The following is a 22,240-nucleotide window of genomic DNA, read 5'->3' on the forward strand; positions in this document are numbered from 1 at the left end:
TTGTTCATGTTCTCACCGTATGTGTCACGCAGAAGTATCCACAGTGACGCACGTGATTGCTGCTGTCTGGGTGGAATTTGTCTCCTCCTAGGCTGGAATTGCCTTGCAGGAGGTGGGTGTCTGTTCCTGACTGCAGAAACATGCACCCATTCAGATGATGCAGGAATGGTATCCTTTACCAGATTAGTAATGTTTTTGAGATCCTCCTTCAGTTCTTTCATGGTATCTTTAAACTCTGTAGTCATAGTCTTTATGGCACAGATTATACCAGAATGGGACAAGCTGTCCTCAATCTGCCTGAGCTGATCAGTGAATTCACCAACAGTGAAAGATCTTCCATTATCACTCCTTGCTAGAAACTTACTGGCCATGATGTTAGCATAGGATGAAGGAGCAAGCTTAATCAGCTTCTTCATGAGACCTGTTCCCAAAGGAATATCGTCAGGCTCATGAGTGCCATGATCTCCATAAAGCACTTCCTTCACAGCAAACTCCTTCAGAAGCTTAATTCCCTGCTCAACGGTGTTCCACTTCTTGGCAGCCCATGGCAAATCATCTCGGGAAGGATATCTCATAGCCACAGCCAACAGAAGGCGTGTCCACAAGCTAACCCTACCAAGAGGACTTGCCAGGTGTTTGTCCACTCCACTCTCCTTAGTGAGTGGTCCTAGCTGCTTGGCAGACTTGTCTCCTACCTGCAGGGCATTAGCACCAATGCCACGGCATCTCACTAGCCAGCTTAAGATTGGCTCACCTGATTCCCTTGTGTATTCCTTCCTAACTTCCCTGACCTCTCTGAGTGGATCCTTGGAGCTTTGGATGTCATCTTCATCCTCCTCTTCCTGTTGTTCTGGTGGTGCCGGGCCTAACACAATCTTCCTCATAGCATTCCTAAACTCATTGGAACCATCCTCTCTCTTGGCAGCTAACCTCACAGCACTCCTCTCACTTGAGTATTGTTGTCTCAGCACATCTACAAGGTCTCGCAGACTAACTGCCTCCTCTTCCTCCTCTTGCTGCTGATCACCAGAGGTCCCCTGTCTTACATCCTCCTGTGAACCACTCTTTGTCTTAGCTTTTGCCTTAGCAGGTGCCAGAAGGGCCTGAGCAGACTTGGATGTGTCTGCTGGAGGATTTGAATCCTTAGGAGTCTGACTTGGAGCATTTGTATCCTTAGGGGTCTGACTTGGAGCTTGTGAGTTCAAATCTGCCTTGCTTTTAACAGGAGGATTTTGGTTCTGGTCTGCTGGCTGGGGGTTCGAATTGGCTGAGCTGGTGTCATTAGGATTTGGACTGACTGGGCTAGCGTTACTAGCACTAGTAGTATTATTAGCATTAGTGGGATTGTTTGCCTGTCCTGCTGGGATGCCTGCCAACCCTGACTTGTTTTCATTTTTGCTAGGAACATTCTGATTTTGGGTACCTGTCTGTGCTCCTGAGGCTCCTGCTAAACTCTGACCATTATTTTTGTTTTTGCTATCATTGTTTACGTTAGTGGCAGGAACACTGGCCGTGTTCCCAGCACTTGGAGAAGGAGGGGCAGAGGCTGGCAAGGGGGAAGCCGATGACTGTGTTCCCTTGTTTTGCTGTGAAAGAGACTGCTTCTGAGACACAGAATTTTTCCTAGCTCTTACAGAAACTGGTTTTGAATTTTTCACAAATAATGCCAAAATTAATATGAAATTTAAAACTACAAGAGCCAGTATAATGCCCAGCAACCATGCCATGCTCTGTTTCGAGTAGCAATCCTTGCAGGGATTTGGCATTTCAGTTTGGGGCTGGATGACCCTCATGAGAGCAGTAGATAAAGCAGACTCTCGATTGATTGTAACATTATTGACAAAAACTCTTGTAATATCACTAGTAATATTCTCAGTGACACTAAAACCAGCATAACCAAGAATAAAATCACCCCAGCTCCAGAAAATGTTTGAAAGCTTAACTTTAGCCTTCTTAAAAACTACATGAAGCAAGAAATAACCAATTTGATCTTTGATCCAATTGTACACAAAAAACCAGAAAACAGGCCACACAGCAATCCCCACCAAGTACAATAGCTGCTTGATTAGCTTCATCTTAATTCCCAGAGCTAATTTCCACTCACTGAAATATCTAGCCCCACGTTGGGAAAGCCAAATTAAAAATGTGATGGTTTGGGGGTTACCCCGCCCCCCCACACTTTGTATTTGCCCCAGCTAACTCAGACGGACCCTGGGAATATAGATGAAGCAATTTATTTACAGCTAGCAGAATTTACAAGCAGCTATTTACAATATATACAGTTATATACAATTATATACAGAAATATACAAAGGATAAACAATACAAAAGCACAACTCCCCTCCCAGAAACCAAGGTCCCCAGGAGGGGCTTTCAAACCACCCCAACATCTCCCCCCAGCCCTCTCAACCTTACCCCAGTTCTCAGGAAGAAAAGAGGTGCAGCCAAGAGGTTAGGGAGCAAGGTTAGTAGGAGCAGGGTTAATGAGATGTGACCACGTCTAAGGCAAAAGCAAGAGTGAGAAACAAAATGGAGAAAAAGTCTTTCTTCTTCCCAGAGTTCTCAGCGTAACTGTGAGAGAAGTAGACACAATTGTTTTTCATTTCACTGCCCGTTATCTAGTTCTGTTACCAAAACATTCCAGCTTGCTTCAAACTAGCACAGACCTGAAAATGGATATCATGTAGAAGCTTCCACAGATGGAAGTGAACATCACAGAAATGAAAGGGAAAATAAGAATCAAACCATGTCCTGTTTGCCTTAAATCTCACTGTGGACACTGAATGCAGTGCCTGAGCAGCAATACAGCTCAGCTCTGTGGCCTGGGGTGTGCCTTGCTCCCAGCAAAGGCTGCATGCACCCAGCAGCTTCAGAGATGCACAGGAACAGCAGAGCAAGCACAGCTTAGCTGAGCTCTTTACTCAGAGCTTCCCTGGAAACATAAGCTGGCAAAAGCAGTGCTGACTCCTGGCAGGTTTTAGTAATGTTATTTCTTTGTGCCATATTAGTGCTTATTTTTTTGTAATGAAATCTTCTCAAAACAAACATCTTCCTCTTGCACAGAAGGTGATGCTGCAGCCCCCCTCCCTAGGCCAGTCAGCAATCCCAGATGACTCAAACAGCAATGATCTCTTCACATTTTCCTCTCCCACCCCAAGGTTATTGCGCTCCAATTGCTTGATCTAATTCTTCAGCTTCTCAGCCTCATTTAACCCACTGTGGGGAGAAGCAACCAATGCATTGTAAAAGTCTCTGCTTCTTACCATTCTTTCCATCCTGGCCAGCTGCAGGGCACATAGAGAGGAGATTTTCAGTAGCTTTGGATCAGTCCACCTAAATTTAAGCAGGCAGCTCAAATAGTTTGTTTTCTGTATGTCTACCAGCTCTTCGCATGAGGTCAGTGCAGAGGTGAGGAACTGCCATCTCTGCAGATGGAGACCATTAGTTAGCTATCCTGCTAATTGAGACAGCCCTCCTGAGGGACCCCATACAGGGCCCCTCAGCCTTGTCTCATCACATTTGGTCCTGTCTTGTTCATTTATGATCCTGCAGGACTCCAGCATTTGTTGGGGGTTGCCTCATGCCCAGTCTGAGAATCAGAGAGGGCCACCTAGATTGGAAATGACCTTTAGGGACATGGAGTCCAATCATTAACCTAACACTGACAAGTCCTCCACTAAACCATATCCCTAAGCATTGTCTACATGACTCTTAAATATCTCCAGGGATGGGTGCAAGGATGGGTCCTTGAAGGTTTGGAAGGCAGATCTGGGGCTAGTTTGGAGTTCAGGAACCTCATGGGCTTTGGCTGGTGATTTCCCTTAGCACCTGTCTTGGTTGCTCCCATGCTGAGCATCAGCTCTGTCCACATGGGGACAGTTTGTGTCAGGTAACAGCAGCAAAGTGGTTCATCTGGTACTAATAACCATCACTCATGGCATGGGCTATCCTCAGCACACTCTTCCCTTCGTCAGGTTTGCTTCCCCCCAGGATGGTCACCGTTCGTCCCAGTGCTGGTGGCACATCTGCTTGCTGCCAGTTGTATCCTTGCATGGAGGGACACAGGTGCTTCCAGTCTGGCTCTTGGAGTTCTAAGTGGCCCAAAGTAGTGTGTTTGCTGATGTCTTGCTGTGCAAGTTGCAATGGGAGCTCCTGTCCATGGGGAATGGGGCCTCCTGGCTCTCTGGGTGAAGCACTGGCCCCAGAGCTGGAGCCACTGTATTGGTTATGGTAAGGCAAAGAGCTTAGAAAATGGGGAATGGCTGAGGCTGGAAGGGACTGATGATGAAGTGGGGAGAGATTTGAGCCATCCAGGGCTTTGCAGTGGTACTTGAAGCACCCTGGCAGTGCGGGGCTGTGCCAGCATAAGTGGAGGAGGAGGAGTCAGGTGAGGGACCACAAAATGGGGAGGGAAGGCAGACAGCAAGAGGGGTACATCTGTGGCAGGCAGCTTGCATTGCAGAGGCTCCCTTGCCCGTGATATCTGATCACTGGTGGGTCTCCAGGCAAGAGGTGTGACTGCCTGTCAGGGACACAATCCCTCTGCCCTTCAGGGCTGGGCTCCCAGAGTCCTCTCATGCCAGAACAGAATTTCCCTCACGGTGAATGCCTGGGAGTGTGAGCTGCTGCTCAGACTCCCTCCAGAGAACAAATTAATCTTGTAATAATTTAAAATCATTTAACTTTGCATAATAGGCAGAAGCAGGCCTAGGCTCTGGGGGGGTTGAGTTGTGAGCACACCAGCACGGAGACCTTCCAGGTGTAGTATCTGCCTTGGAAAACACTGCCGGAGGATTTTGCAAGTGGAATACCTGCAGTCCCTGCTGGGTATCTAAAGTCACATCTGATGCTTAGATTTCCAACCACGGGAGGGAGGGGGTGGGGGAAGCTTTCCTTTCAGGACTTTTTCTCCAAAAAAAAAACAAAACCCAAAAGAAAGGGGAAAACAAAGGAGGCAAAAAGCACCCCACAAAAACTCAGGGTGGGACAAAGGGGGTGGGGGGGTGTGTAGGTATTTATAACCCTGAGGATCAAGAAATCACAAGACATCTGTTCTGTTTACTGCGTTTACATTCGTATCATTACACAAACTCCACCTCTAGCTGTGCAGCTTCTGGAGGGACAAGTCGGTACGGAGAGATCCTGAAGAGATGAGAGAGATTCCTGGAGGAGAGATTTACATTGCGTATCATCTTATCACTAGTCTGTCCCTCTTGCTTTTGCTTTTTCTTTTCTTTTTTTTTTTTTCTTCCCTCCCTGCACAGCAAAAGAGATGATTAAAGAGCCAGAGATTTAATTAGAGCCAGGTATGCCTAAGGGGAAAACCCACTCGGTGAAAGGACCTTGCAACAACAAACAGAAAGTTCTCCAGTTTCCTTGCTTTGAAGGATTTAAATCTGTGGAGGGGGCGGGTTGGAGAGGGAAAGAAAGCCATTAGGTTGAAGTTTGCAAAACACGAGGTCCTCTTCCCCCTCCTCAGCAAAGTGCTGCCTTCAGCAGTTTGATCCTCACTGTCAGCTCTCCTGCCAGTCCCACCACCCTCCCATTGCTCTGTGAGACCTGAACTGCTTCTCAAGCGCTTTGTGGCATCGCCGTGTCAGTAGAACAACTCCCATTTCCCCCACCCAAGGTTTTGCACCGCCTTCAGCCTGTGCAGGAGAAAAACCCACATGACTTTTGTTGCCCTCTCTGGTGCCCACCTGTGGGTCTCACCCCAGCTAGCAATGTGCTCACCCTGGGAACTGCCAACCAGGCACAATTTCAAAGTCAAGAGAGATACAGGTCCTGTGCGTGGGAGACTGCCTCTGATGGGAATCATATTACCTGTGTTAAAGACAGGGCCCTGCATCTTCTCTGCTAGGCTGTACCCCCTTATCTGGCCTGCTGTGCCTACCTCTCCAGCCTTTTCATGTCTTTCCACTTCTAGGCTTCTGAGTGATTTATTTTGTTGCTGAGGTCTGTCAAGCTTTCATTCAGTACTCATGGAAGAATCTGCAGAAACAGTCCTATGTCTGCTGATTAAAGAGGACCAACTGATACACAGAATCATAGAGTTGCCAGGTTGGAAGGGGCTTCAAGGATCATTTAGTCCAAGCTTTCTTGAGAAGAGGTCTGGCTAAGATGTCCCAGTACCCTGCCCAGCTAAATCTTAGAAGTGTCTAAGCTAGCATCTGTAACCTCCACCCATGAGGTTAGCCAGTCCTGCTCAGCGATGGTGAACGGTAAAGCAGCAAGCAGCCAGGCTGGTGCTTCACCACTCAAAAAGTCTTCCAAAACCTGGCTTCTAAATCTTTCAAACAGCAATAATTTTGCAAGGGATTCCTGCAGTGTATCAATAAGGTTAACAATTAAAAGAGTAATTGGCTCTGCTGAGCAAATAGGAGTTGCTGTCTTCCACGATGTCAAGTAGAGCAGGAGCAGTAGAAAGTCTCTTTTCTGTATGATCAGCTGAACTGGTGTAACAAACCCCCAGTTTGTCAAATCCAGCACACTGCCAAGGAGAGATTTGGCTGTTCTTATGCATTTATTGGGAGACTTATTTGCCTTCAAAGAAGAAAAGGTAAGGGGGGGGGGGGAGGAAAAAAGAGATGAGTTGGTTTTTCCTGTGACATGTGTACACAGCCACGGGCAGTGCCTGTTATTTCACTTGCAAACAATTTCCTCTCTCTTTTGTTTATTGATGACAGAAGGCGTTCCAGCCAGGTACACTGGCTCTTCCCCGACTTCAAAGGAGGTCAGGTTACAAAGGCAAGCACCAGCCAGGCAAACCGAAGCGCAGGAGGGGAAGGCTCATCACAGGCACTCTCGAGAGGAGGTTATGTGCAAAGGAAAAGCCCAGAAAGCACCAGCAGCTCTGAAAATGAAGAGATAGCCCATTCTGCATGATCTTGGTGCCATGGTCTAGCCTAGAGCTCTGTGGTAAAGGGTTGGACTTGATGATCTGTGAGGTCTCTTCCAACCCTGATGATACTGTGATACTGTGATCTCTGCCACCAGGAACAGTGACAGCCAGGTCATCTAGGATGTCCCCACCACTCCCAAGCAATGGCAGCACATGCTCAAAGCCTTACATAGGAGAGTGCACAGGAACCACTTTTTGCTTCCTCCTTCCCAAATATGCCAGCACAGGCAGCTGCTGCTCATGTAAATCCGGGAACTGCATCCCAAGGAAAACTGCATCTGGAGGTAATGAGGCTTTAGGTCTGAATTTAGATTGGAAGTGAGATTGGCACTTCTGCTCTATCCAGCACCTCAACCAAGGTGCTGTGTCCAAAATACAGATGCTGGACCTGGCCTTGCTCATGGCTGGATCAGCAACAACTGGACGATGCTGAGGAGGGAGCCTGGCAGCTAAGATCAGCAGTGGGAAGGCTGCAGAGTGTATAGCCCAAAGATGGCTGCTCAGCCTCAAAGGGAAAGCAGGTGACTTGGGCTGTCTCTTGCCCAAAGCATAGATTCACAGATTGGTTTGGGTTTTAAGGGGCCTTCAAAGATCTTCTACTAGATGCAGTCAGTAAGGACACTGCGGCTAGAGCAGGTTGCTGAGCACCTTATCCAACCTGACCTGGAGTGGATCCAGGTATGGGGCATCTACTTCCTCTCTGGTCAAGTGTTGCACCATGCTCAGTGTAAAACATTTCTTCCTTAGATCTAGTCTAAATCTCTCCCCTTTAGTTTAAAACCTTCACTACTTGGAGTGACCCAGAGCTGTGTCGGTTGGTTCAGCAGTGGTGTTTCACTTCACACTTATTATTGCCCCCAGTAGAGAGATAGGGAAGCCTGTGCTGAGTGCCACCTTTGGCATGGGGGCTGTCCCTCTGCCCCACTCAGGGACAGCTCAGTCTGCATATCTCCAGGTCCTGCCTGCTCAGAGCCTGGCTTTGCTGCAGTGCTGCTCAGGGACATTGCTGATGATATGCCCCAGTGATTCAAGCAAGGGCAGGGACCGGGCTATGCCCACACAGTGTATCCTGGTTAAATGTGCCATTCATGCCTGGGCAAACTGAGAAACGTTTCCTTCAGCAGAGCCTACCTGGGATTCAGGTGATGCCACCGCTGAGTCAAGCCGTGCCCTGCAATCGGGCTCAGCCCCCGTCCCGTGTGACTCAGCACAGCCCCATCTGGGGCGAGCCAGCAGGAGGGACTGGGAAGTTGCAAAAAGTTAATGATGAGGTTCTCGTTTTAGGAGCGTTCAGCTTAATGAAGCATTACTCAGCAGCTTCTCCACCCACCCCCCGAGCAGGAGCCACTGGGGCTACCTAGTATCAGCCTGCTCCTGTGTCCACAGCAAGGCTCTCAGGTGGGATGATTCAGGTCACCCCATGCATTGTCCAAGCATTACACTGCAGCAGGTCTGTCCCCAAGGTCACTCAGTGGGTGACATAACCTGAGCGACACACGTGGCAAGTGGGCACACGTGAGGTGAGCTATCATGCCCTGCCTGAGGGTGGGGACAGGGACAAAAAGGAGGCAGAAAAAGTGTTGACTGGGACCCAAAATATCTGCATGGTGTGGTGTGCCCTCATATCCAAAATCTGGGGCAAAGTGAAGGGCTGAATTTTGATGTTTTCCAGCCAGTTGTAGCTGATTGGAGATATGCTCAATTTGCAGCTGTTGTTCTTTATGTCAACTTTCTTTTCACTCTATTTGCTCCTTGCTTTTTCTTAATTTTAGCAATTAGATTGCTTCTTCTGAGCTGCTTGTCATAGGTTAACATTTCCTTTCTTTATAACAACATACTTTCTTATTTACCTTGCACTCCTTTCCAGTCAGTTGAGTTTGACTTTCACCATTGGGAATAAGACAGCAAGGCTGAACACAGCCTAGCATCATTCCAGGTCCAAGCCAAGCACTGAGGTCTTCTCCAGGCCAGAGAACCATTGAAACAAAGCCATCCTACCCTACAAAGCCTTTTGAACTAGAGCTCTTCTTTCAAGTTGAGGGGGTTTTGCATGGGTCAAACAAATCTTTTCAAGGCAGGGAAAACTTGATAGATCCCTATCTGTCCCTGCTCTGACATGCAGTCAGTCAGGCTTCATTACAGCCTCTGTCCACTTGGGCCAGCAGGAAGCATGGGAGGTGCTGTAGAAAGAAATGAAAGAGAGAATCTTTGCTCTGCAAAGCAGTAGAAAAGGAAATATTTCCTGGGATCTAAATGTTTTTGCTCCTCCTTCCCTTCCTCTCTCCCCTAGTTTCTACTTAAAATCTGTAAAACCAGTTCCCCATCCCTCAGGTCTGCTCACACTGCTGGGGCTGGGTATTAACCTCTCTGTCATACTTGTTTCCTGCCTAAAAATGATGAACTGCTTAATTTGTATGTTTATAGTTTAACATCATGGCAAGAGAAGGCAGAGGGAGGGAGGCCTTTTCCTCCTCTGCATACAAACGTACACTTTTCCTGTGGCAGGATCTGCCAAGAGTGAAGCCCTTAGTATTAACTGCTCCACAAAGCTATCATGAGTTAACTAGAACAATTCATTTGTCTCTGCATGTATCTTTAGGAGGTTTCAGTCCCTGCTGGTTGAGTGGGCAGCAATGGTAAACTCAGGTGTGTGCACCTTGAGTTAAAAACATTCAGTTGGTGGGATGGGTCTGTCCCCAGGAACTGGTGAGATGAGTCTGTCCCCAGGAGCTGGTAGGATGGGTCTGTCCCCAGGAATTGGTGGGATGGTCTATGCCTAGGAGCTGGTGGGGGTGAGTCTATCCCTAGGGTGCAAAATGCTTGAAATAATGGATGCTGTTTGCCCAGCCATTCACCAGGGCATCAAGGTCCCTTTTTCTCCACACAAAGTGAGGGAATAACCTATTTGCTGCCTTTTATTTCTCTCTGTAGCAACTCTCTTTTGATCTTGTTTATATTCTTACACATCAGGATCAATGGTACTTGTGTGTTTCTTTTCCAGGTGAGCCAGGGTCTGGTCGTTGGAAAACTCAGTAAACACTGCACGGAGAGGACTCTGCTCAGGCTCAGCATTTTTGTCTTTGGTGTTGTAGGCCTTGGCATGGTAAGGCTCAATGTGAAGTCACCTGTGGTGCTATTTAATAGCACAGCAACATAGGGTCTGTGACCTGGCTACAAGCTCTGCCCTTTGAAATGCTGCCACTGGCTTCACTGAGTGGTCCTCACGAGGGAAACCAGCACTGCTGGGCCTCTGTGCAAACAGAGCTGTGCTCAGGCTAAGCCAAACAACGATACAGAGCCTCATGAGTAATAGTTGCAGGGATTAAAAAAGAAATTAATCTCACACAGAAACTCGCTAAGTCCCTCCTGAGTCACCAGGTTTGCACTGAAATCCTGCCCTCAGCCTCGTCAGTGGCCGCATTTCCTGAGCTACCCAGAAAGTAAATGAAGATTATGTGGGGGGGAAATGGCTGCAGTCATGCGCTGCTGTGAGACCTCAGAGGCTGTGGGCTCTTCTTCTGGGGCTTTGATTTTCACCTGGCTCCCCCAAGCTGAGAGGGTTTGGGGAAGGAGATAAGAAGGCAGTGATTGTGTTGCTCCGTTTCGGGTGAAGTGATGCTACCCACCGCTGGCTGCGTCTGCCTGGGCGAAGGTTGATGCCAATCTCCAGTGGTAATTGGAAAGCCCAGTTGACGTAGGCAGCTCTGCTGGTGTAATTGTGTTTGCCCAGATAAGCCACCTTCAGGGAAACCAATAGCTCTGCCCAGGCTATGGGCATGCAAGAAGGGTACACGCTGGTCTCTGCCAGCGAGTTGGGCCCGAAGGATGGTGAACTGCATCAGCCTTTCAACATTCCCTGCAGGACTTGGCCTCAAGCCTTGCTGCCAGGGCACCTCTGCTCCCACCAGTGTGGGTAGGATGGATGTTGTTCCCACAACCTCACCACAGCCACAGGGAGGTCGGGGCCAAATCCTGGAGGGTATTGAGACTCGTGGTTCTCAGCTACACAGATGAGATGAGGCACCTACACACCTCAACTTAGATGAGGCTAATTATGTGTCTGGTGGGAGGCTAGGAAGGGAGGATGGTTGAGACAAAGGATTGTCTCTGCAAGGTGGTGCATGGTCCTCTTCCCTGAGATTTAGTGGCTCACGGAGATGCTGTCAGGTGGTAGGATACTAGCTGATGTCACATGGCTTTGGCTGGCATCAATGCACTCCTTAGCACAGAGTATCTCACAGGACTTGGTGCTTCTGAGCATGGCTCAAGAAGAGTTTTGAATACCTCACCCCTGCTTTTTGCCCATAGTTGGGAGAAATCATGTGGGAGCACAGAATCACAGGATTTATGAGATTGGAAAAGACCTTTAACATCAAGTTCAGTCATTAACCTGACATTGACTCTCTAAGTAGCCTGACATTGACTCTTAAATACCTAGTAAGGTAGACCTAGCTCAGCTGGAGATCTGAGTTCCCCCAGCCTAGTGAAGGGCAGAGTGTTACTGAGACCAGCTTTCCATGCTGGTCTCATAGGAACTAGGCAGAGCGGCAGCATGGAATAAATGGCTTTTGTGGGTTGAGGTCTTACTGAAAGGGAAAGCTGGAAGTGTATGGAAGTAGAAGAGGGAACCTCAGTGGTGATGGACAGGCACGCAGGGTGGCACGGCTGGCAGCAGCTAGTACGTCAGCACGAGGAGGCTGCCATCGACTGGAGATGGGAAGGGAAATCATCTCAGCGTTGGTAATTACACCAAGCCTGGAGGGCTGTGGACATCCTGACGGCACGGGCCTGGGGACAAGGGTCAGCAATGACTTCCCAGGAGAACTATTCATAGGCAGACACAGCTGCAGTGCTCTTTGCCGGGGAAGCCTCGTTCAAAAGCTCTCTGTTCGAGCAGCTGCCCAGAACACATCCGCTTCTGGGCTGGCTTTCCGTGCCGGTGGGACATGTGCTGCCACGGCGGCAGGCCCTGAGACTGCTGCGGGGAGCTTCTAATCCTCCACAGCCTTCCCTAGAGGAGCCTCCTGCCCGCTGTGCCCTTGCTGCATCTGGCCTCCAGGCGAAGCAGATCCCCTCCTCAGAAAGAGTGGAAGTGAGGAGAAACACTAGCTGTTAATGAAAGCCACTCCAGACCCACCCTCGCAGTGCCAGCGGTGGGCTGGGGCTGTTTCGGAAGGCTGGCACCAGCGGCAGGCGGCAGTGCAGCTGGGAAGGGGCTGCAGAATGTTCCCAGCCATGAGCAGATGGAGAGGAGAAAGGGTGGGCTGGGAGCTCGGCAGCAACACCTGGAGAAGGAGAAGGAGGGAGGCCCAGTGTCTGATCTGCAGATGGAAGCCGGGAGTGCGTGGGCAGGGGCGTAGGAGGGCTTGGCAGCTGCGACGGGGAAGTTCTCTTTGTCTGAAGGCACAGCCATGCCTCATCCTGCCCTGCCGCTGCCTTCTCCAAGCGCCTGCTCGCTGGGACTGCCTGCCGAAACTCCTGTTTCTTCCTCCCTCCTCTGAAAGTGCCTTCAGATCTGCTCAGGTCCAAAAGGCTGCTACTTGCCCAGCGGCTGAGGAGCAGCAGGGACCCAGCTTTGCCTGTCTCTGTCCTTTCTGAGTCCCAGGGAAGTGAGGAGCTGTTTCCGCTGGTTTTACAGAAGGCACAGACCTGGCTCTGCTCTTTGCCCACTGGCTTCAGCCCTTGGGGGAATGTGCACAGAGCAGGGGGGTTAAAGCTGGTTTTTCCTATGAGCTCTGCAATGTTGTCCCGCAATGACATTTGCCCTAGCAAGGAATTATTCTCCCTCCGTCTGAGTTCCTCCGTTCCTCTGTCTTTGTTCTCTGGTTCCTTAATCAGAAGTGCCTAGATCGTAACCAAAACGTAGGCAAAGAGTCCCTTCGAGGAGAGAAATCCTGCTGTGTGTGACTCTAGAGGGAAACTAGGAATAAACCTCAACATTTCCAAGTCATTAGCAAGCAATGTCTCTGGGCTTCTCCATCTTCTGTAGCCAAGAGGCAGGGACCAGACCTTAGAAGAGAGGACTCCAGAGAATGAAACTTCTGGCTAAACCAGTGACAGAAATGTTTTCCAGCCGCAATAACACACCTTGAGACATGGGTGAGGGCAGGAGGCTTGCAAGAAAGGGGGAATTTCCTTTCCATGCCCCAGAGACACCCATTCATTTGACCAGCAGGGCTTGCGAATGAGCCGAGAGCTGCTCTAGCCCCACGGCTCAGGGAGCCTCGCTGCTTTTGTTTCTCTATTAAACAGCTGCAGGGATGTCTCCACTAAGAACATGTGCAATAACAGAATCATTACTCTTCCTAATTATGCTCGCTAATGTGCACTTATGGCCAGGAGACCTATTCCAGATTACTGAATTTGGTGAATTTATTAGCAAGGAGGCAGCAGAACAGGATTACAGATCCCAAAGGTACAGTGTTACATAAGGCACCGGTGCTCATTTATTTTGACAGGCTCAGTTTAGTTTTAATTATTTATGCTAATGAACTGAAATGCCTTCTCTAGGCTGTTTTGTATAAGTAATGGAGGCTTCCTGAAGTACACCACATGCATCTGCTGTTCGACGTTTCCTCAGGAGTTGGACAAGAGACAGAAGACAGGAGGAAGGGTGCGGGGACATCACTAATTCCCAGACACTAAAAATACCCACAGCAGTGCCACAGAAACGTGCTGCTGGATTGTTGGGTATCGTTTGCTACTCGCTCTGCATGCTTGGAATAATTCCCTGCAGACAAATGGTGGGCTATGGAACACCCTGTGATGGCCAAAGCCACACCATCAGGGTTCATTTGTGGCTCCCACAATTTACCTAAGTCTCAGGTTTGACTCATGATGTTCTTCTAGGTTGTCTCTAACCACGAAATCACCACTTGTGCTTTCTTCTTGATCTGTGGTCTCTTGTGTCCTGTTCCTTAGGCCCTGATGAGGACCGTGTGGCACTACTGCATCATTGCAGTTCCACTGATGTTTGCCTTCAGCATGCTTGCCACCATCACTGACAGCATCCTTACCAAGGCTGTCCCCTCCTCTGACACTGGTAAGAACCATCAAAGCAAGCAGACCACTCTTTTCTGGGTTTTGGGCCCGTCAGGTGCTTCCCAGCTCGTGTCACTGCTGTCAAGGGCTGGGACACATGGATGTCTGGCTTGGCAGTTGTGTGTGATGAGTGTCAGTAGAGCAGATGAATGCAGGATGAGCTTGAACAACACTGAGCAAACATCCTACAGTTCAATGCTCCTGATCCCGTGCCACCTGCTGGCATCCATAGAAGTGGGCAGAGTACAGGAGGGCTCTCCCAAACTCTCCTTCCCATTGGAAGCCAAGACATGTTCTTATAAAGGCTGCTTTTCCACCATGCTGGTGACTGAGAGCTGCCTGTGCTCACCTTTTAACTTAGAGCACGTCAGGAGGGTATTCTGGATTGCCCTGTTTTGTCTGAGGCAAGAATTGTCCCCCTCGTTATGTTTTGGCCATGTTTCAGTCAAAACTACTGCATTTCTCTGCGTGAGGTGGTTGAAATGCAGGGGCAGGTGCATGAATCTTTATCCCTGAGGTTTCAGTTCTGTTGGTGAAGGAAATATGGTGACATTATTGTCATGGGAGCCTGGCTAAGATCGTCCTGAGACAGAGCTGGGTTAGCCTGGTTTGGTGCTTTTTGCTCAAGTTCTCTCAGGCTTTGTGCCCCAAGCTGCATTCACCACATAGTCTCTGTGCTTTAGGCCAGTCTTTCTGAGATGGCAGCCTATGCCCTCTATCTTCCCTAGCAGCCATCTGAGCAGACAGCTTGGCCCAGACCCTACCAAGAATGGGAGTTATAATTTGCACAGCCCATTGCTGAAGTTTATAAAGCACTTTGCAATGAAGAGCTTTTCTAAATGTCACTTCAGAAGTTTATTTGTAGAGCTGACCACCTCATCTCCTACAAATGATAGGAGCCTGTGATTTCTGAGTGGTGAGACTTCTACCTGGGAAAATCATTTATTTCCTGGGAGGTGAGAACTGGCTATGTCTCAGCCTCTCAGCCAAGGAAGAAAATTTTGCTGTTTCATGAGTTGGAGCAATGTTCATGCAAAGAGGGAGAGACGGGGGGGGGAGGAAGGGCACCAAGTGGCTTTGGGATGTACAGCCAAGCTGGAATTCATCCAGGCTCTTCTAAAAGGGGCTTTGTGAGGAAAGACGGAGCATTGCTTGGCTTCTAAAGCCTGGAGGCAAGCTTGGGTCAGAGAGGAAAAGGCATTTAGTTGCTCCCTGCTTGCGTATGCTGTGAGGTCAGCCTGCGCCTCTGTGGCATGGACAGATCCCATATGGCAGGGTAGGAAGGGAGGGCCGGACAAAGACAGCCCATGGGGTGGTGCAGATGGTCAGGAAGGAATCACAGAACATTGAAGGAGCCATGGGCTGTCCAGGGCTTTATGCTGCCCGTCCATCCCAGGCTGATGCCATGCCAAGTGCTGCTACAAACTGCTGGGCCTGCTGGCACAGAGGATCGTGACCCTAGGGAGAAAACCTTGTCTCTGTCATGCCTCCCTGGCCCTCGCCTTTCAAACTGTGCCTTTACCTTGCACCGTTTCTGAGGGCAAAGGCATCTGCCGGGTTTGCGTTGTTAGGGATGCAGCCGGGCCGGGGTGAAGGCAGGAATGCCTGACGCTGCAGAGCAGGCGAGCTGCCTCCCGCAGCAGCTGTGCCAGTGGCAGCGTGGGTGTCGTGCGGGGGAACGCGGCTATTCGAGTGCCTGCCATCGGCTCTGGCCGTGGGTGGCACCCACAGAGGCTGCTCCACCCCTACAGCAGCTAAAAGGCTGCTTCTTCCTATGCCGGCCCGAGACAGGCTCTGCAGGAGAACGTTTGGTGCACATGAGAAATGCTCACCTCTCTGAGAGCATGGAAATCTGCCTTTATGAAAGAGCCTCTCTACCCCTGCGCCAGAGACCTGAGAGCTAACTTGCAACAGCTTGTAGTTAGTGCAAGGAAGGCACACATTGAGGATTTGCCTTTGGAAACACTGCTTTTGAGCCCTGCTGCTGTCTTTTGCCATCCTGGGACCAGTAAAGCCCACGGAGCTTGTCCTTCGGGCCAGAGAGAAGCTTTCTGAGGAGCTGGAGGTTGGGCAGAGCTCAGGTGTCCATCTCATCTCAGGGCTGGAAAGGATGGGGTGTTGCAGGGGAATAACCTGTCCGCCCTTGCTAGAGACTGAGTCACCCATCTGTGCCTTTTAAATAGGGACCAGTGGGACACAGGAGGACACCATCCCTTCCACCCACCATCCTGCTCTCAGGACCGAGCCTGCTGAGGCTAATGGATTTGCCTCTTGCTCTTTGCTTGTGGCTGGGGCTTTGCACTGCATCTGAGATAGCGGAAATGATTTCATTCCTTTCCCTTTGATTTTTCTTTTCCCTCATCTTCAAAGGCAGGAAGGGAAAATTCTGTTCCATGTGCACGTGCTGCTCAGCCGGGGGCGTGAGCTGGTGGGAGGATAGCCCCGACCCCACAGAGACTTGCATCTGCACAAGCATCTCTTGTCAGCCCGGCTCCTTCCCCGAGAATGGAAGTCTTGTTTCTGCTCAGAGCACATCCGAGCACAAAACCTTGGAGGAGAACTTGCAGCCAGGCAGGGCTTGGTGCATGGAACCCCCCAGCTCTGCTCAGTCTTTGCTGGATGATATAATCATTAAATCAGGCCCCACAATTGCCCCACAGATGTGTGGCTGATCTGGGCCAGCACCACCATCTGAACGTGTAACAGGCTGTGAGCTAGAAAGGAGAACAAGCCAGGGCACCCAGCACAGCACAGGGTGGGAGGAGGGACAGAGCCTCCCAACTTGGGGAGCTCCTGGCACCCGACCCTGAAACCTGCAGGAGGGGAGGATGGGCTTCCTGCTGGAGCAAGGTGTGCTAGGTATGAGAAAAGGGATAAAAAACTGGGGAGGGAGGAAAAATAGGGCAGGGAAAGTGCAGAAAGGGGGGAAGCTGTGATGAAGAAGGTGAGCATGTGTGTTGGCAGAGCTGCACAAAGTGATGCAGGGATTTTTTTCTGCTGACATGGTGACTTAAGGCCTTGCCTTACATGAGATCCATCACATGTGCAGCTCTGCAACAAAGCTAGGGCCACACTGCAGAGCTGGGATTTACAACGTCCCAAAGCTCGAGGGCGTCTGACACGAGGGATCTAATTTAAGCCCATCAGACAGAAATTATCATTCTGGGCAACATGTTGGGGAAGTGCAGAGGGAGAGCCTGGCCTTTCAGGAGCAGAGATTTCTGCTCATTAAAAAAAAAGAAAGAAAGAAGGAAAGGAACGGGGAGGGGGGGAAGTGCCTCCTCAACCATAAAAGCCAGCTTGGCAGTGGTACGTAGTAATTAGTTTAATTCAAATACCTAGAGGGAAAAAAATAATTGCAAAACCTGCCCAGAAAGTTTGGTGGTTGTGGGATGGTTCCCATTGGCAAAGGGTCAAGGCGAGGTCCCACCCATCGCCTTTGTGTTCCCATGCGCGGGAGGAGCGCTCAGCAGCGCTTCCCGGGAGATTTCCCTCTCTGCATGGCTACGCCCTCGGCCGGGGCTCATTGCACAAGTATTTTAAGCATGCTGATAAAAAGCCCAGCAGTCGCTGCCTGGCGTTACAGGAGCACCTGGCTGCCTCTTCTCTCAGGGAGCTGGGCATCATTTCCCCATGGCTACGGCTCCCGTCTTCACGCACACGGGACAGCATCCTTCTCAGATGCTGCTGGCCTTGTGCGGCTACAAAGCATCAGCACCTCTCTTGGTAGAAGATTGATGCCAACAGCCCAAATAAGAGGAGTGATGCTGAAACAAAAGGAATGCACAAACATCATTTCAGAGCACAGCACAAGCTTCCTCTATACCCTGCCAGCTCGCCCTTTCTCCCAGTGTTGGGGGATAATGATTTTTCTGCCTGGACAGGTATTTCTGCTGGCCTGAGCATGACAACTGTCCTGCATGAAGAGTGCAGGGTAAAAAGCATGCTGGATGAGTGAGGACCAGTTTTGTGTCCTGTGGGACATCCTGGCCAGCTCCCTGCACATGGAAGAAAAAGAAATGCCTATGGCAAACTCTAGGTGCTTCCCCATCCACCAGGTTCCTGTTAGTGATGCAAATGGGAGAGCTGCTGGAGGGGGAACCGGCCCGACCAGGTGAAGGGCTCACATTTCCATCCAAATTGAAATATCCGTTCTTTTTGCAAAGGGAGGGGGTAGCTCAAGGGGGGATTCAGGCTTTATCTGTGGTTTTAGTTAGTTATTCTTAAAGACCTAGTTAGACCTAGGCCTCTCACTCCTGCTAAGCCCTCAAGAGCTGTTCCTCTGTGCCACACTAGAGAACAGAACGGCACTGCCATCTTGGGTGGAACGGGGCCCTCCTGTGTAATTATGATATTGGCAGAATCTGTGTGGGTTGCTTGGAAGTCTCAAGCATGTCCCTAGAAATTGCCTCACCAGCCCTTACCCCATGCAGTAGTTACCAGCCCTGCTAAGTGCGATGTTCAGAAGCATCTTCTGGGGCCGAAGGCATCCTTGGCCCCTGGTGAAGGCAGCGGTGAGCACAAGTTTGCCTTTCGGCAGTGTTACGGTCGTCTGGGATGCTCAGTGAAGAGCTGAGCTTGCTCATGCTGGAAACTAGTCCCCATGCCTCCAGGGGTCCCTAGCCTTAACAGACCCTAATTAGATGCCTAGAAATTAATCCAAGAGATTATTTGCAGTGATTTGCTACTACTGCAGAGGAACACCATCAGGAAGAAAAGGGATTTCATACGGCCTTCTCCTCTTCTCCATCCCAAGACTGGCTTTCACCTTAATATCTGCATGTCTCTGCCATCTCTCTCAGGTACCATGCTTGGAATCTGTGCCTCAGTGCATCCCTTGACCCGGACTGTTGGCCCCACCATCGGTGGAGTTTTATACAAAGAGTTTGGAGTCTCCTCCTTTGGCTATTTACAGCTAATTGTTAATGTTGGTTTGTTTGTTTACCTCTTAAAAAGTAAAATCCCGCTGGATGAGACAAAAAGCCAATAATATGATTGCAAGAGAGTAACCTCTTACTTTTTCCAAGATAGAAAGATGTTAATGAGTCTTATTTGATTCCATAACTGTGGAATAAAACCACTTGGATGATACCTTGCATTTCGGCAACCTTTGCATCTAGAGTAAGGGACAGATGGCTTTGCTGAAGTCTTGGAGCTCTGTTGGAGCAACTGGTGGCATGGGACCCCAAGAGCTATCCAGTTCCCCCTGCAGCAGTGGCTGTCATTATAGGCCATACCTCCAGCTCCTCAGCTGCCAGCATTCCTGTTTGGATTCACTGAAATCAAGGGGATTAGGCCTCTGCTCCGGTTTGGCCTTTTATTTCACCCACATCTCCTGCAACAATACCAAGGAAAATTGGAGTAAAACACATCTGCTTTGGAATGTCATTTTGCTGCCTTAAATGCACCTCTGCCATTCTTGTGCTAGAAGGGGATTGTGGCCAGAGCTTTACTACATCCCCGGCTCGATCATGCACAGCCCTGCCTCTGCATGAGCACAGCCGGTGGCCCTGCAGCTGCCAGCGGCGTGCAGGGAGGATGCAGAGCCCCCATGTAGCACGCTGCAATGCCAGCCTCTCCCTGCTGCTTGCAGAAATGGGGCCAACCTTCCTTTCAGATTTTCTTGCATTTCCCTCTGCTAAGTCACTCTTGCTTTTACTACACACTACATGCAATTACCTACTTAGCAACTTCCTCTAGTACAAAGTCTCCTGCAAGAGTTGCACTGATATTGGGAGGGGGAAATTGCGTGATCACAATTGCCACATCTGGAGCGTAAGCAGTGAGTACTTTGCCTGCTAAGCTCATAGTCCTGACTGCCAGAGCTGAGACACATGCTCTTGAGGAAGCTCAAGCTACTCAGTGATAATTAAGCCGCCCAAGATCAAACATCAGCACTTCTATCGAAAAAAAAAAGGCTTCATTTTTCTCCAAGCTTCTTGGTCCAAGCGCTACAGGAAAAAAAAAGACCATCTCCATTCATCTTCCCAGTTAGCCTGTGGAAATTTAACTTTGGCTAGAGACTGCAGAGGAAGAGGAGAGCGTGAGGAGTTCAGCTTGCTGCGATGCCACACAGAGATCCCATGGAGCACCAGCACAGCGATAGGCTGAAATCAAGAATCTGCCTTAGCAGAGCACTAAGCTACAGGGGCTGGGGGAAGGATACAGGATGTTAGCAAACAGCAGCATTTTACTGTTGCAGGGTGCTCTTGTGCCTGCTGTAGCTGCCATGACTCGATTATATGGGAAAGCACTTCAAAAGCAGCACCTACCCAAGCTGTGGTAGGCTCTCTTATTTCCACTTCTGACCAGAACTGGACCTCAACACGATTTCCCTCCCTGGCTGAGATACAAGGTCAAACCCAAATCAGTTATCTTGGCTTTCTCCACCTCCCACTGCCCAAATACAGGCCACCAAAAAGCTGAGCTTACCCACTTTAAGCCACTTACACCACTGCCCGCTCCACAAACCTGCGCCAACAAAAGTTACTGCAGTCCAGAGTACAGTGATAAAAAACGGAACATTTCAAGTCATTTATTTGGAATGGACATTATTAATGCAAAAGCAATATTAAGACCAGTAACTGCTGAAAGACATTCCTCAAAATAAATACAAATATAGATACTACAAATAATTTAAACCGTGTTTAACACCACCAGTCAGTGTGGGATCTTCCTCGCAGCTCATAAATAGAAGGTAATGGTCGGCGAAGCGGTGCCGTCCCAGGCACGTGGGCGCTTCTTCGCCTACAAGTCCTTTATGAAAGTCTTTGGTTTGTCTTTAAATGCATCTCAGGCAAAGCTCAAGGCTCTTTGCTCTGCAGCCTCAACGAGCTTGGAGAAAACCAAGCTGCTTCCAGCTCTCTTCTTCGCTTTCCTTCATTGGTACCCTGTCCCATTTCAGTCCAAGACCAAGATGTGGTTTATCATCCAGTGGCATGCTCTAAAGGCAGCAAGAGAAAGCAGGTTAGTTAAAGGAACAAGAGAGCAGGCGGGGGGGAGAGGGGAGGGGGAGGGGGGGAGTAAAAAGACGAGGGGGGTGGGGGAGGATTAAAGCCAAGGTAAGTGTTCAGCTTTTTTTTCCCCCCCTCTGATATTTCAAGCAAATTCTGTAAGAAAGTGCCGTTTCTTATCTTCCTCCCAACAGCCGGACCTCTCAGCGCCTGGTGTGAGCCTGGCTCCCACCAGGAATTCCTAGCGAGGCACAGGGAAGGGGGAGCGAGCCCCAGAAGCCCGTGCTGAAGCTGGAGGGCAGCCTGGCCCGATTTCGAGGTGCGTCTGGGCACCCCAGCAAGCCGGAGGGGAGGGGCACACACAGCAGAGATGGGCGCAGGGGTCACCGGACACAACCCGGGGGGGAGCGGTGCGGGGGGAACTCCAGCCCCCGTCCAGTTTGTGAAAGTAGGAGGGAGTGGGGGGGGTGAAAAATAATGGCAAAAGAATGAGGAATAAGGCGAGGCGAGGGTGCGGGGAGCGCAAAGCAGCGGCGGGGCTCACCTGGGCCAGGCCGGGCCGGGCCGGGCTGGGGGCGGCTCAGGGTGCCCGGGCCAGCCGCCGCTCTTGGGCCCCCGCTGCCTGCTCCAGCTCCTGGCGACTCTTGAAGTCCTGGATTGCCCGTTTGTTCTGGAAGTCGATGAGGGCCATGGTGATGGAGGCGTTCCAGCAGCTCTGGTCCGGGCACCGAAAGTCAATCTCCTTGCGGTCCTTGGTGACGATGGTGAAGTAGATGTACTTGCCCGTGCGCTCCACGCAGTCCACCTTTAGGATGGAGCCGAAGCCCAGCTCCTTGCCCTTGGCTCGCTTATGCCCGTCGGGGAAAAGGCTGAGGCTGTCCTTGGTCAGCACCACCAGCTTCTTCTTCCACAGCTGGAAAAGGCTGTCGCTCCGCTTCTCCAGCTCGCCTTCGCGGATCACCTCGGCTTGCATCTTCATCCTCCCTCCCCGGCTGCGACTCTGACTCCTGGTCCGGCTCCCGCTCCCGCTCCTGCTCGGGAGGCGATGACCGAGCCTCACCGCGCCGGGAACAATTTATTGCAATGAATCAGCGCCGGACGCCTTCCGGTGCCTCCCCCGGGGAGCCCGGCCCGCCGCCCCCGAGCCGCCCCGCCTTCCGCCCGCCCCCCGCGCCGCGCTCCCCGCCCCGGCCCCCGGGGATGTGCTACTGTGGGGAGGTGGGGTCCTGGGGTGTCCTCCGGGAGCGAAGGGGAGGAGGGTGATGGGTGCTGCCCCGCCTCCTGCACGGTTCCCAGCTCTGCTGCAGCCATGGGCAGAGAGACAGCGGCCACCTCCTGAGGAGCA

General features: G+C 50.5%; 2 protein-coding genes across 5 annotated transcripts in view; one reads left to right on the forward strand and one right to left on the reverse strand.

The window, feature by feature from the left end:
- SLC22A18 (solute carrier family 22 member 18) overlaps positions 1 to 19,698 on the forward strand; it is a 102,575-nt gene extending 82,877 nt beyond the window's left edge. For 2 of the 4 annotated variants that reach the window (XM_064163214.1, XM_064163215.1), the window contains 3 exons: positions 9,903 to 10,004; positions 13,823 to 13,943; positions 18,745 to 19,698. In XM_064163214.1, coding sequence (XP_064019284.1) covers positions 9,903 to 10,004; positions 13,823 to 13,943; positions 18,745 to 18,932 — 411 coding nt within the window. In that variant the 3' untranslated portion in view covers positions 18,933 to 19,698. Of the gene's footprint in view, positions 1 to 9,902; positions 10,005 to 13,822; positions 13,944 to 16,312; positions 16,865 to 18,744 lie in introns of those variants that run through there. The other 2 variants (XM_064163212.1, XM_064163213.1) reach the window with 1 other exon arrangement.
- Positions 19,699 to 20,444: 746 nt separating this feature from the next.
- Positions 20,445 to 21,950, reverse strand: PHLDA2 (pleckstrin homology like domain family A member 2). Its single transcript, XM_064163223.1, has 2 exons — positions 21,440 to 21,950; positions 20,445 to 20,885 (listed from the first exon to the last, which is right to left on the reverse strand). The coding sequence occupies exon 1, from the start codon at positions 21,872 to 21,874 to the stop codon at positions 21,476 to 21,478; it is 399 nt and encodes a 132-aa protein (XP_064019293.1). The 5' UTR covers positions 21,875 to 21,950; the 3' UTR covers positions 20,445 to 20,885; positions 21,440 to 21,475.
- Positions 21,951 to 22,240: the final 290 nt, after the last annotated feature.

This window comes from Pogoniulus pusillus, chromosome 24, assembly GCF_015220805.1.
Source record: "Pogoniulus pusillus isolate bPogPus1 chromosome 24, bPogPus1.pri, whole genome shotgun sequence".
NCBI lineage: Eukaryota > Metazoa > Chordata > Aves > Piciformes > Lybiidae > Pogoniulus > Pogoniulus pusillus.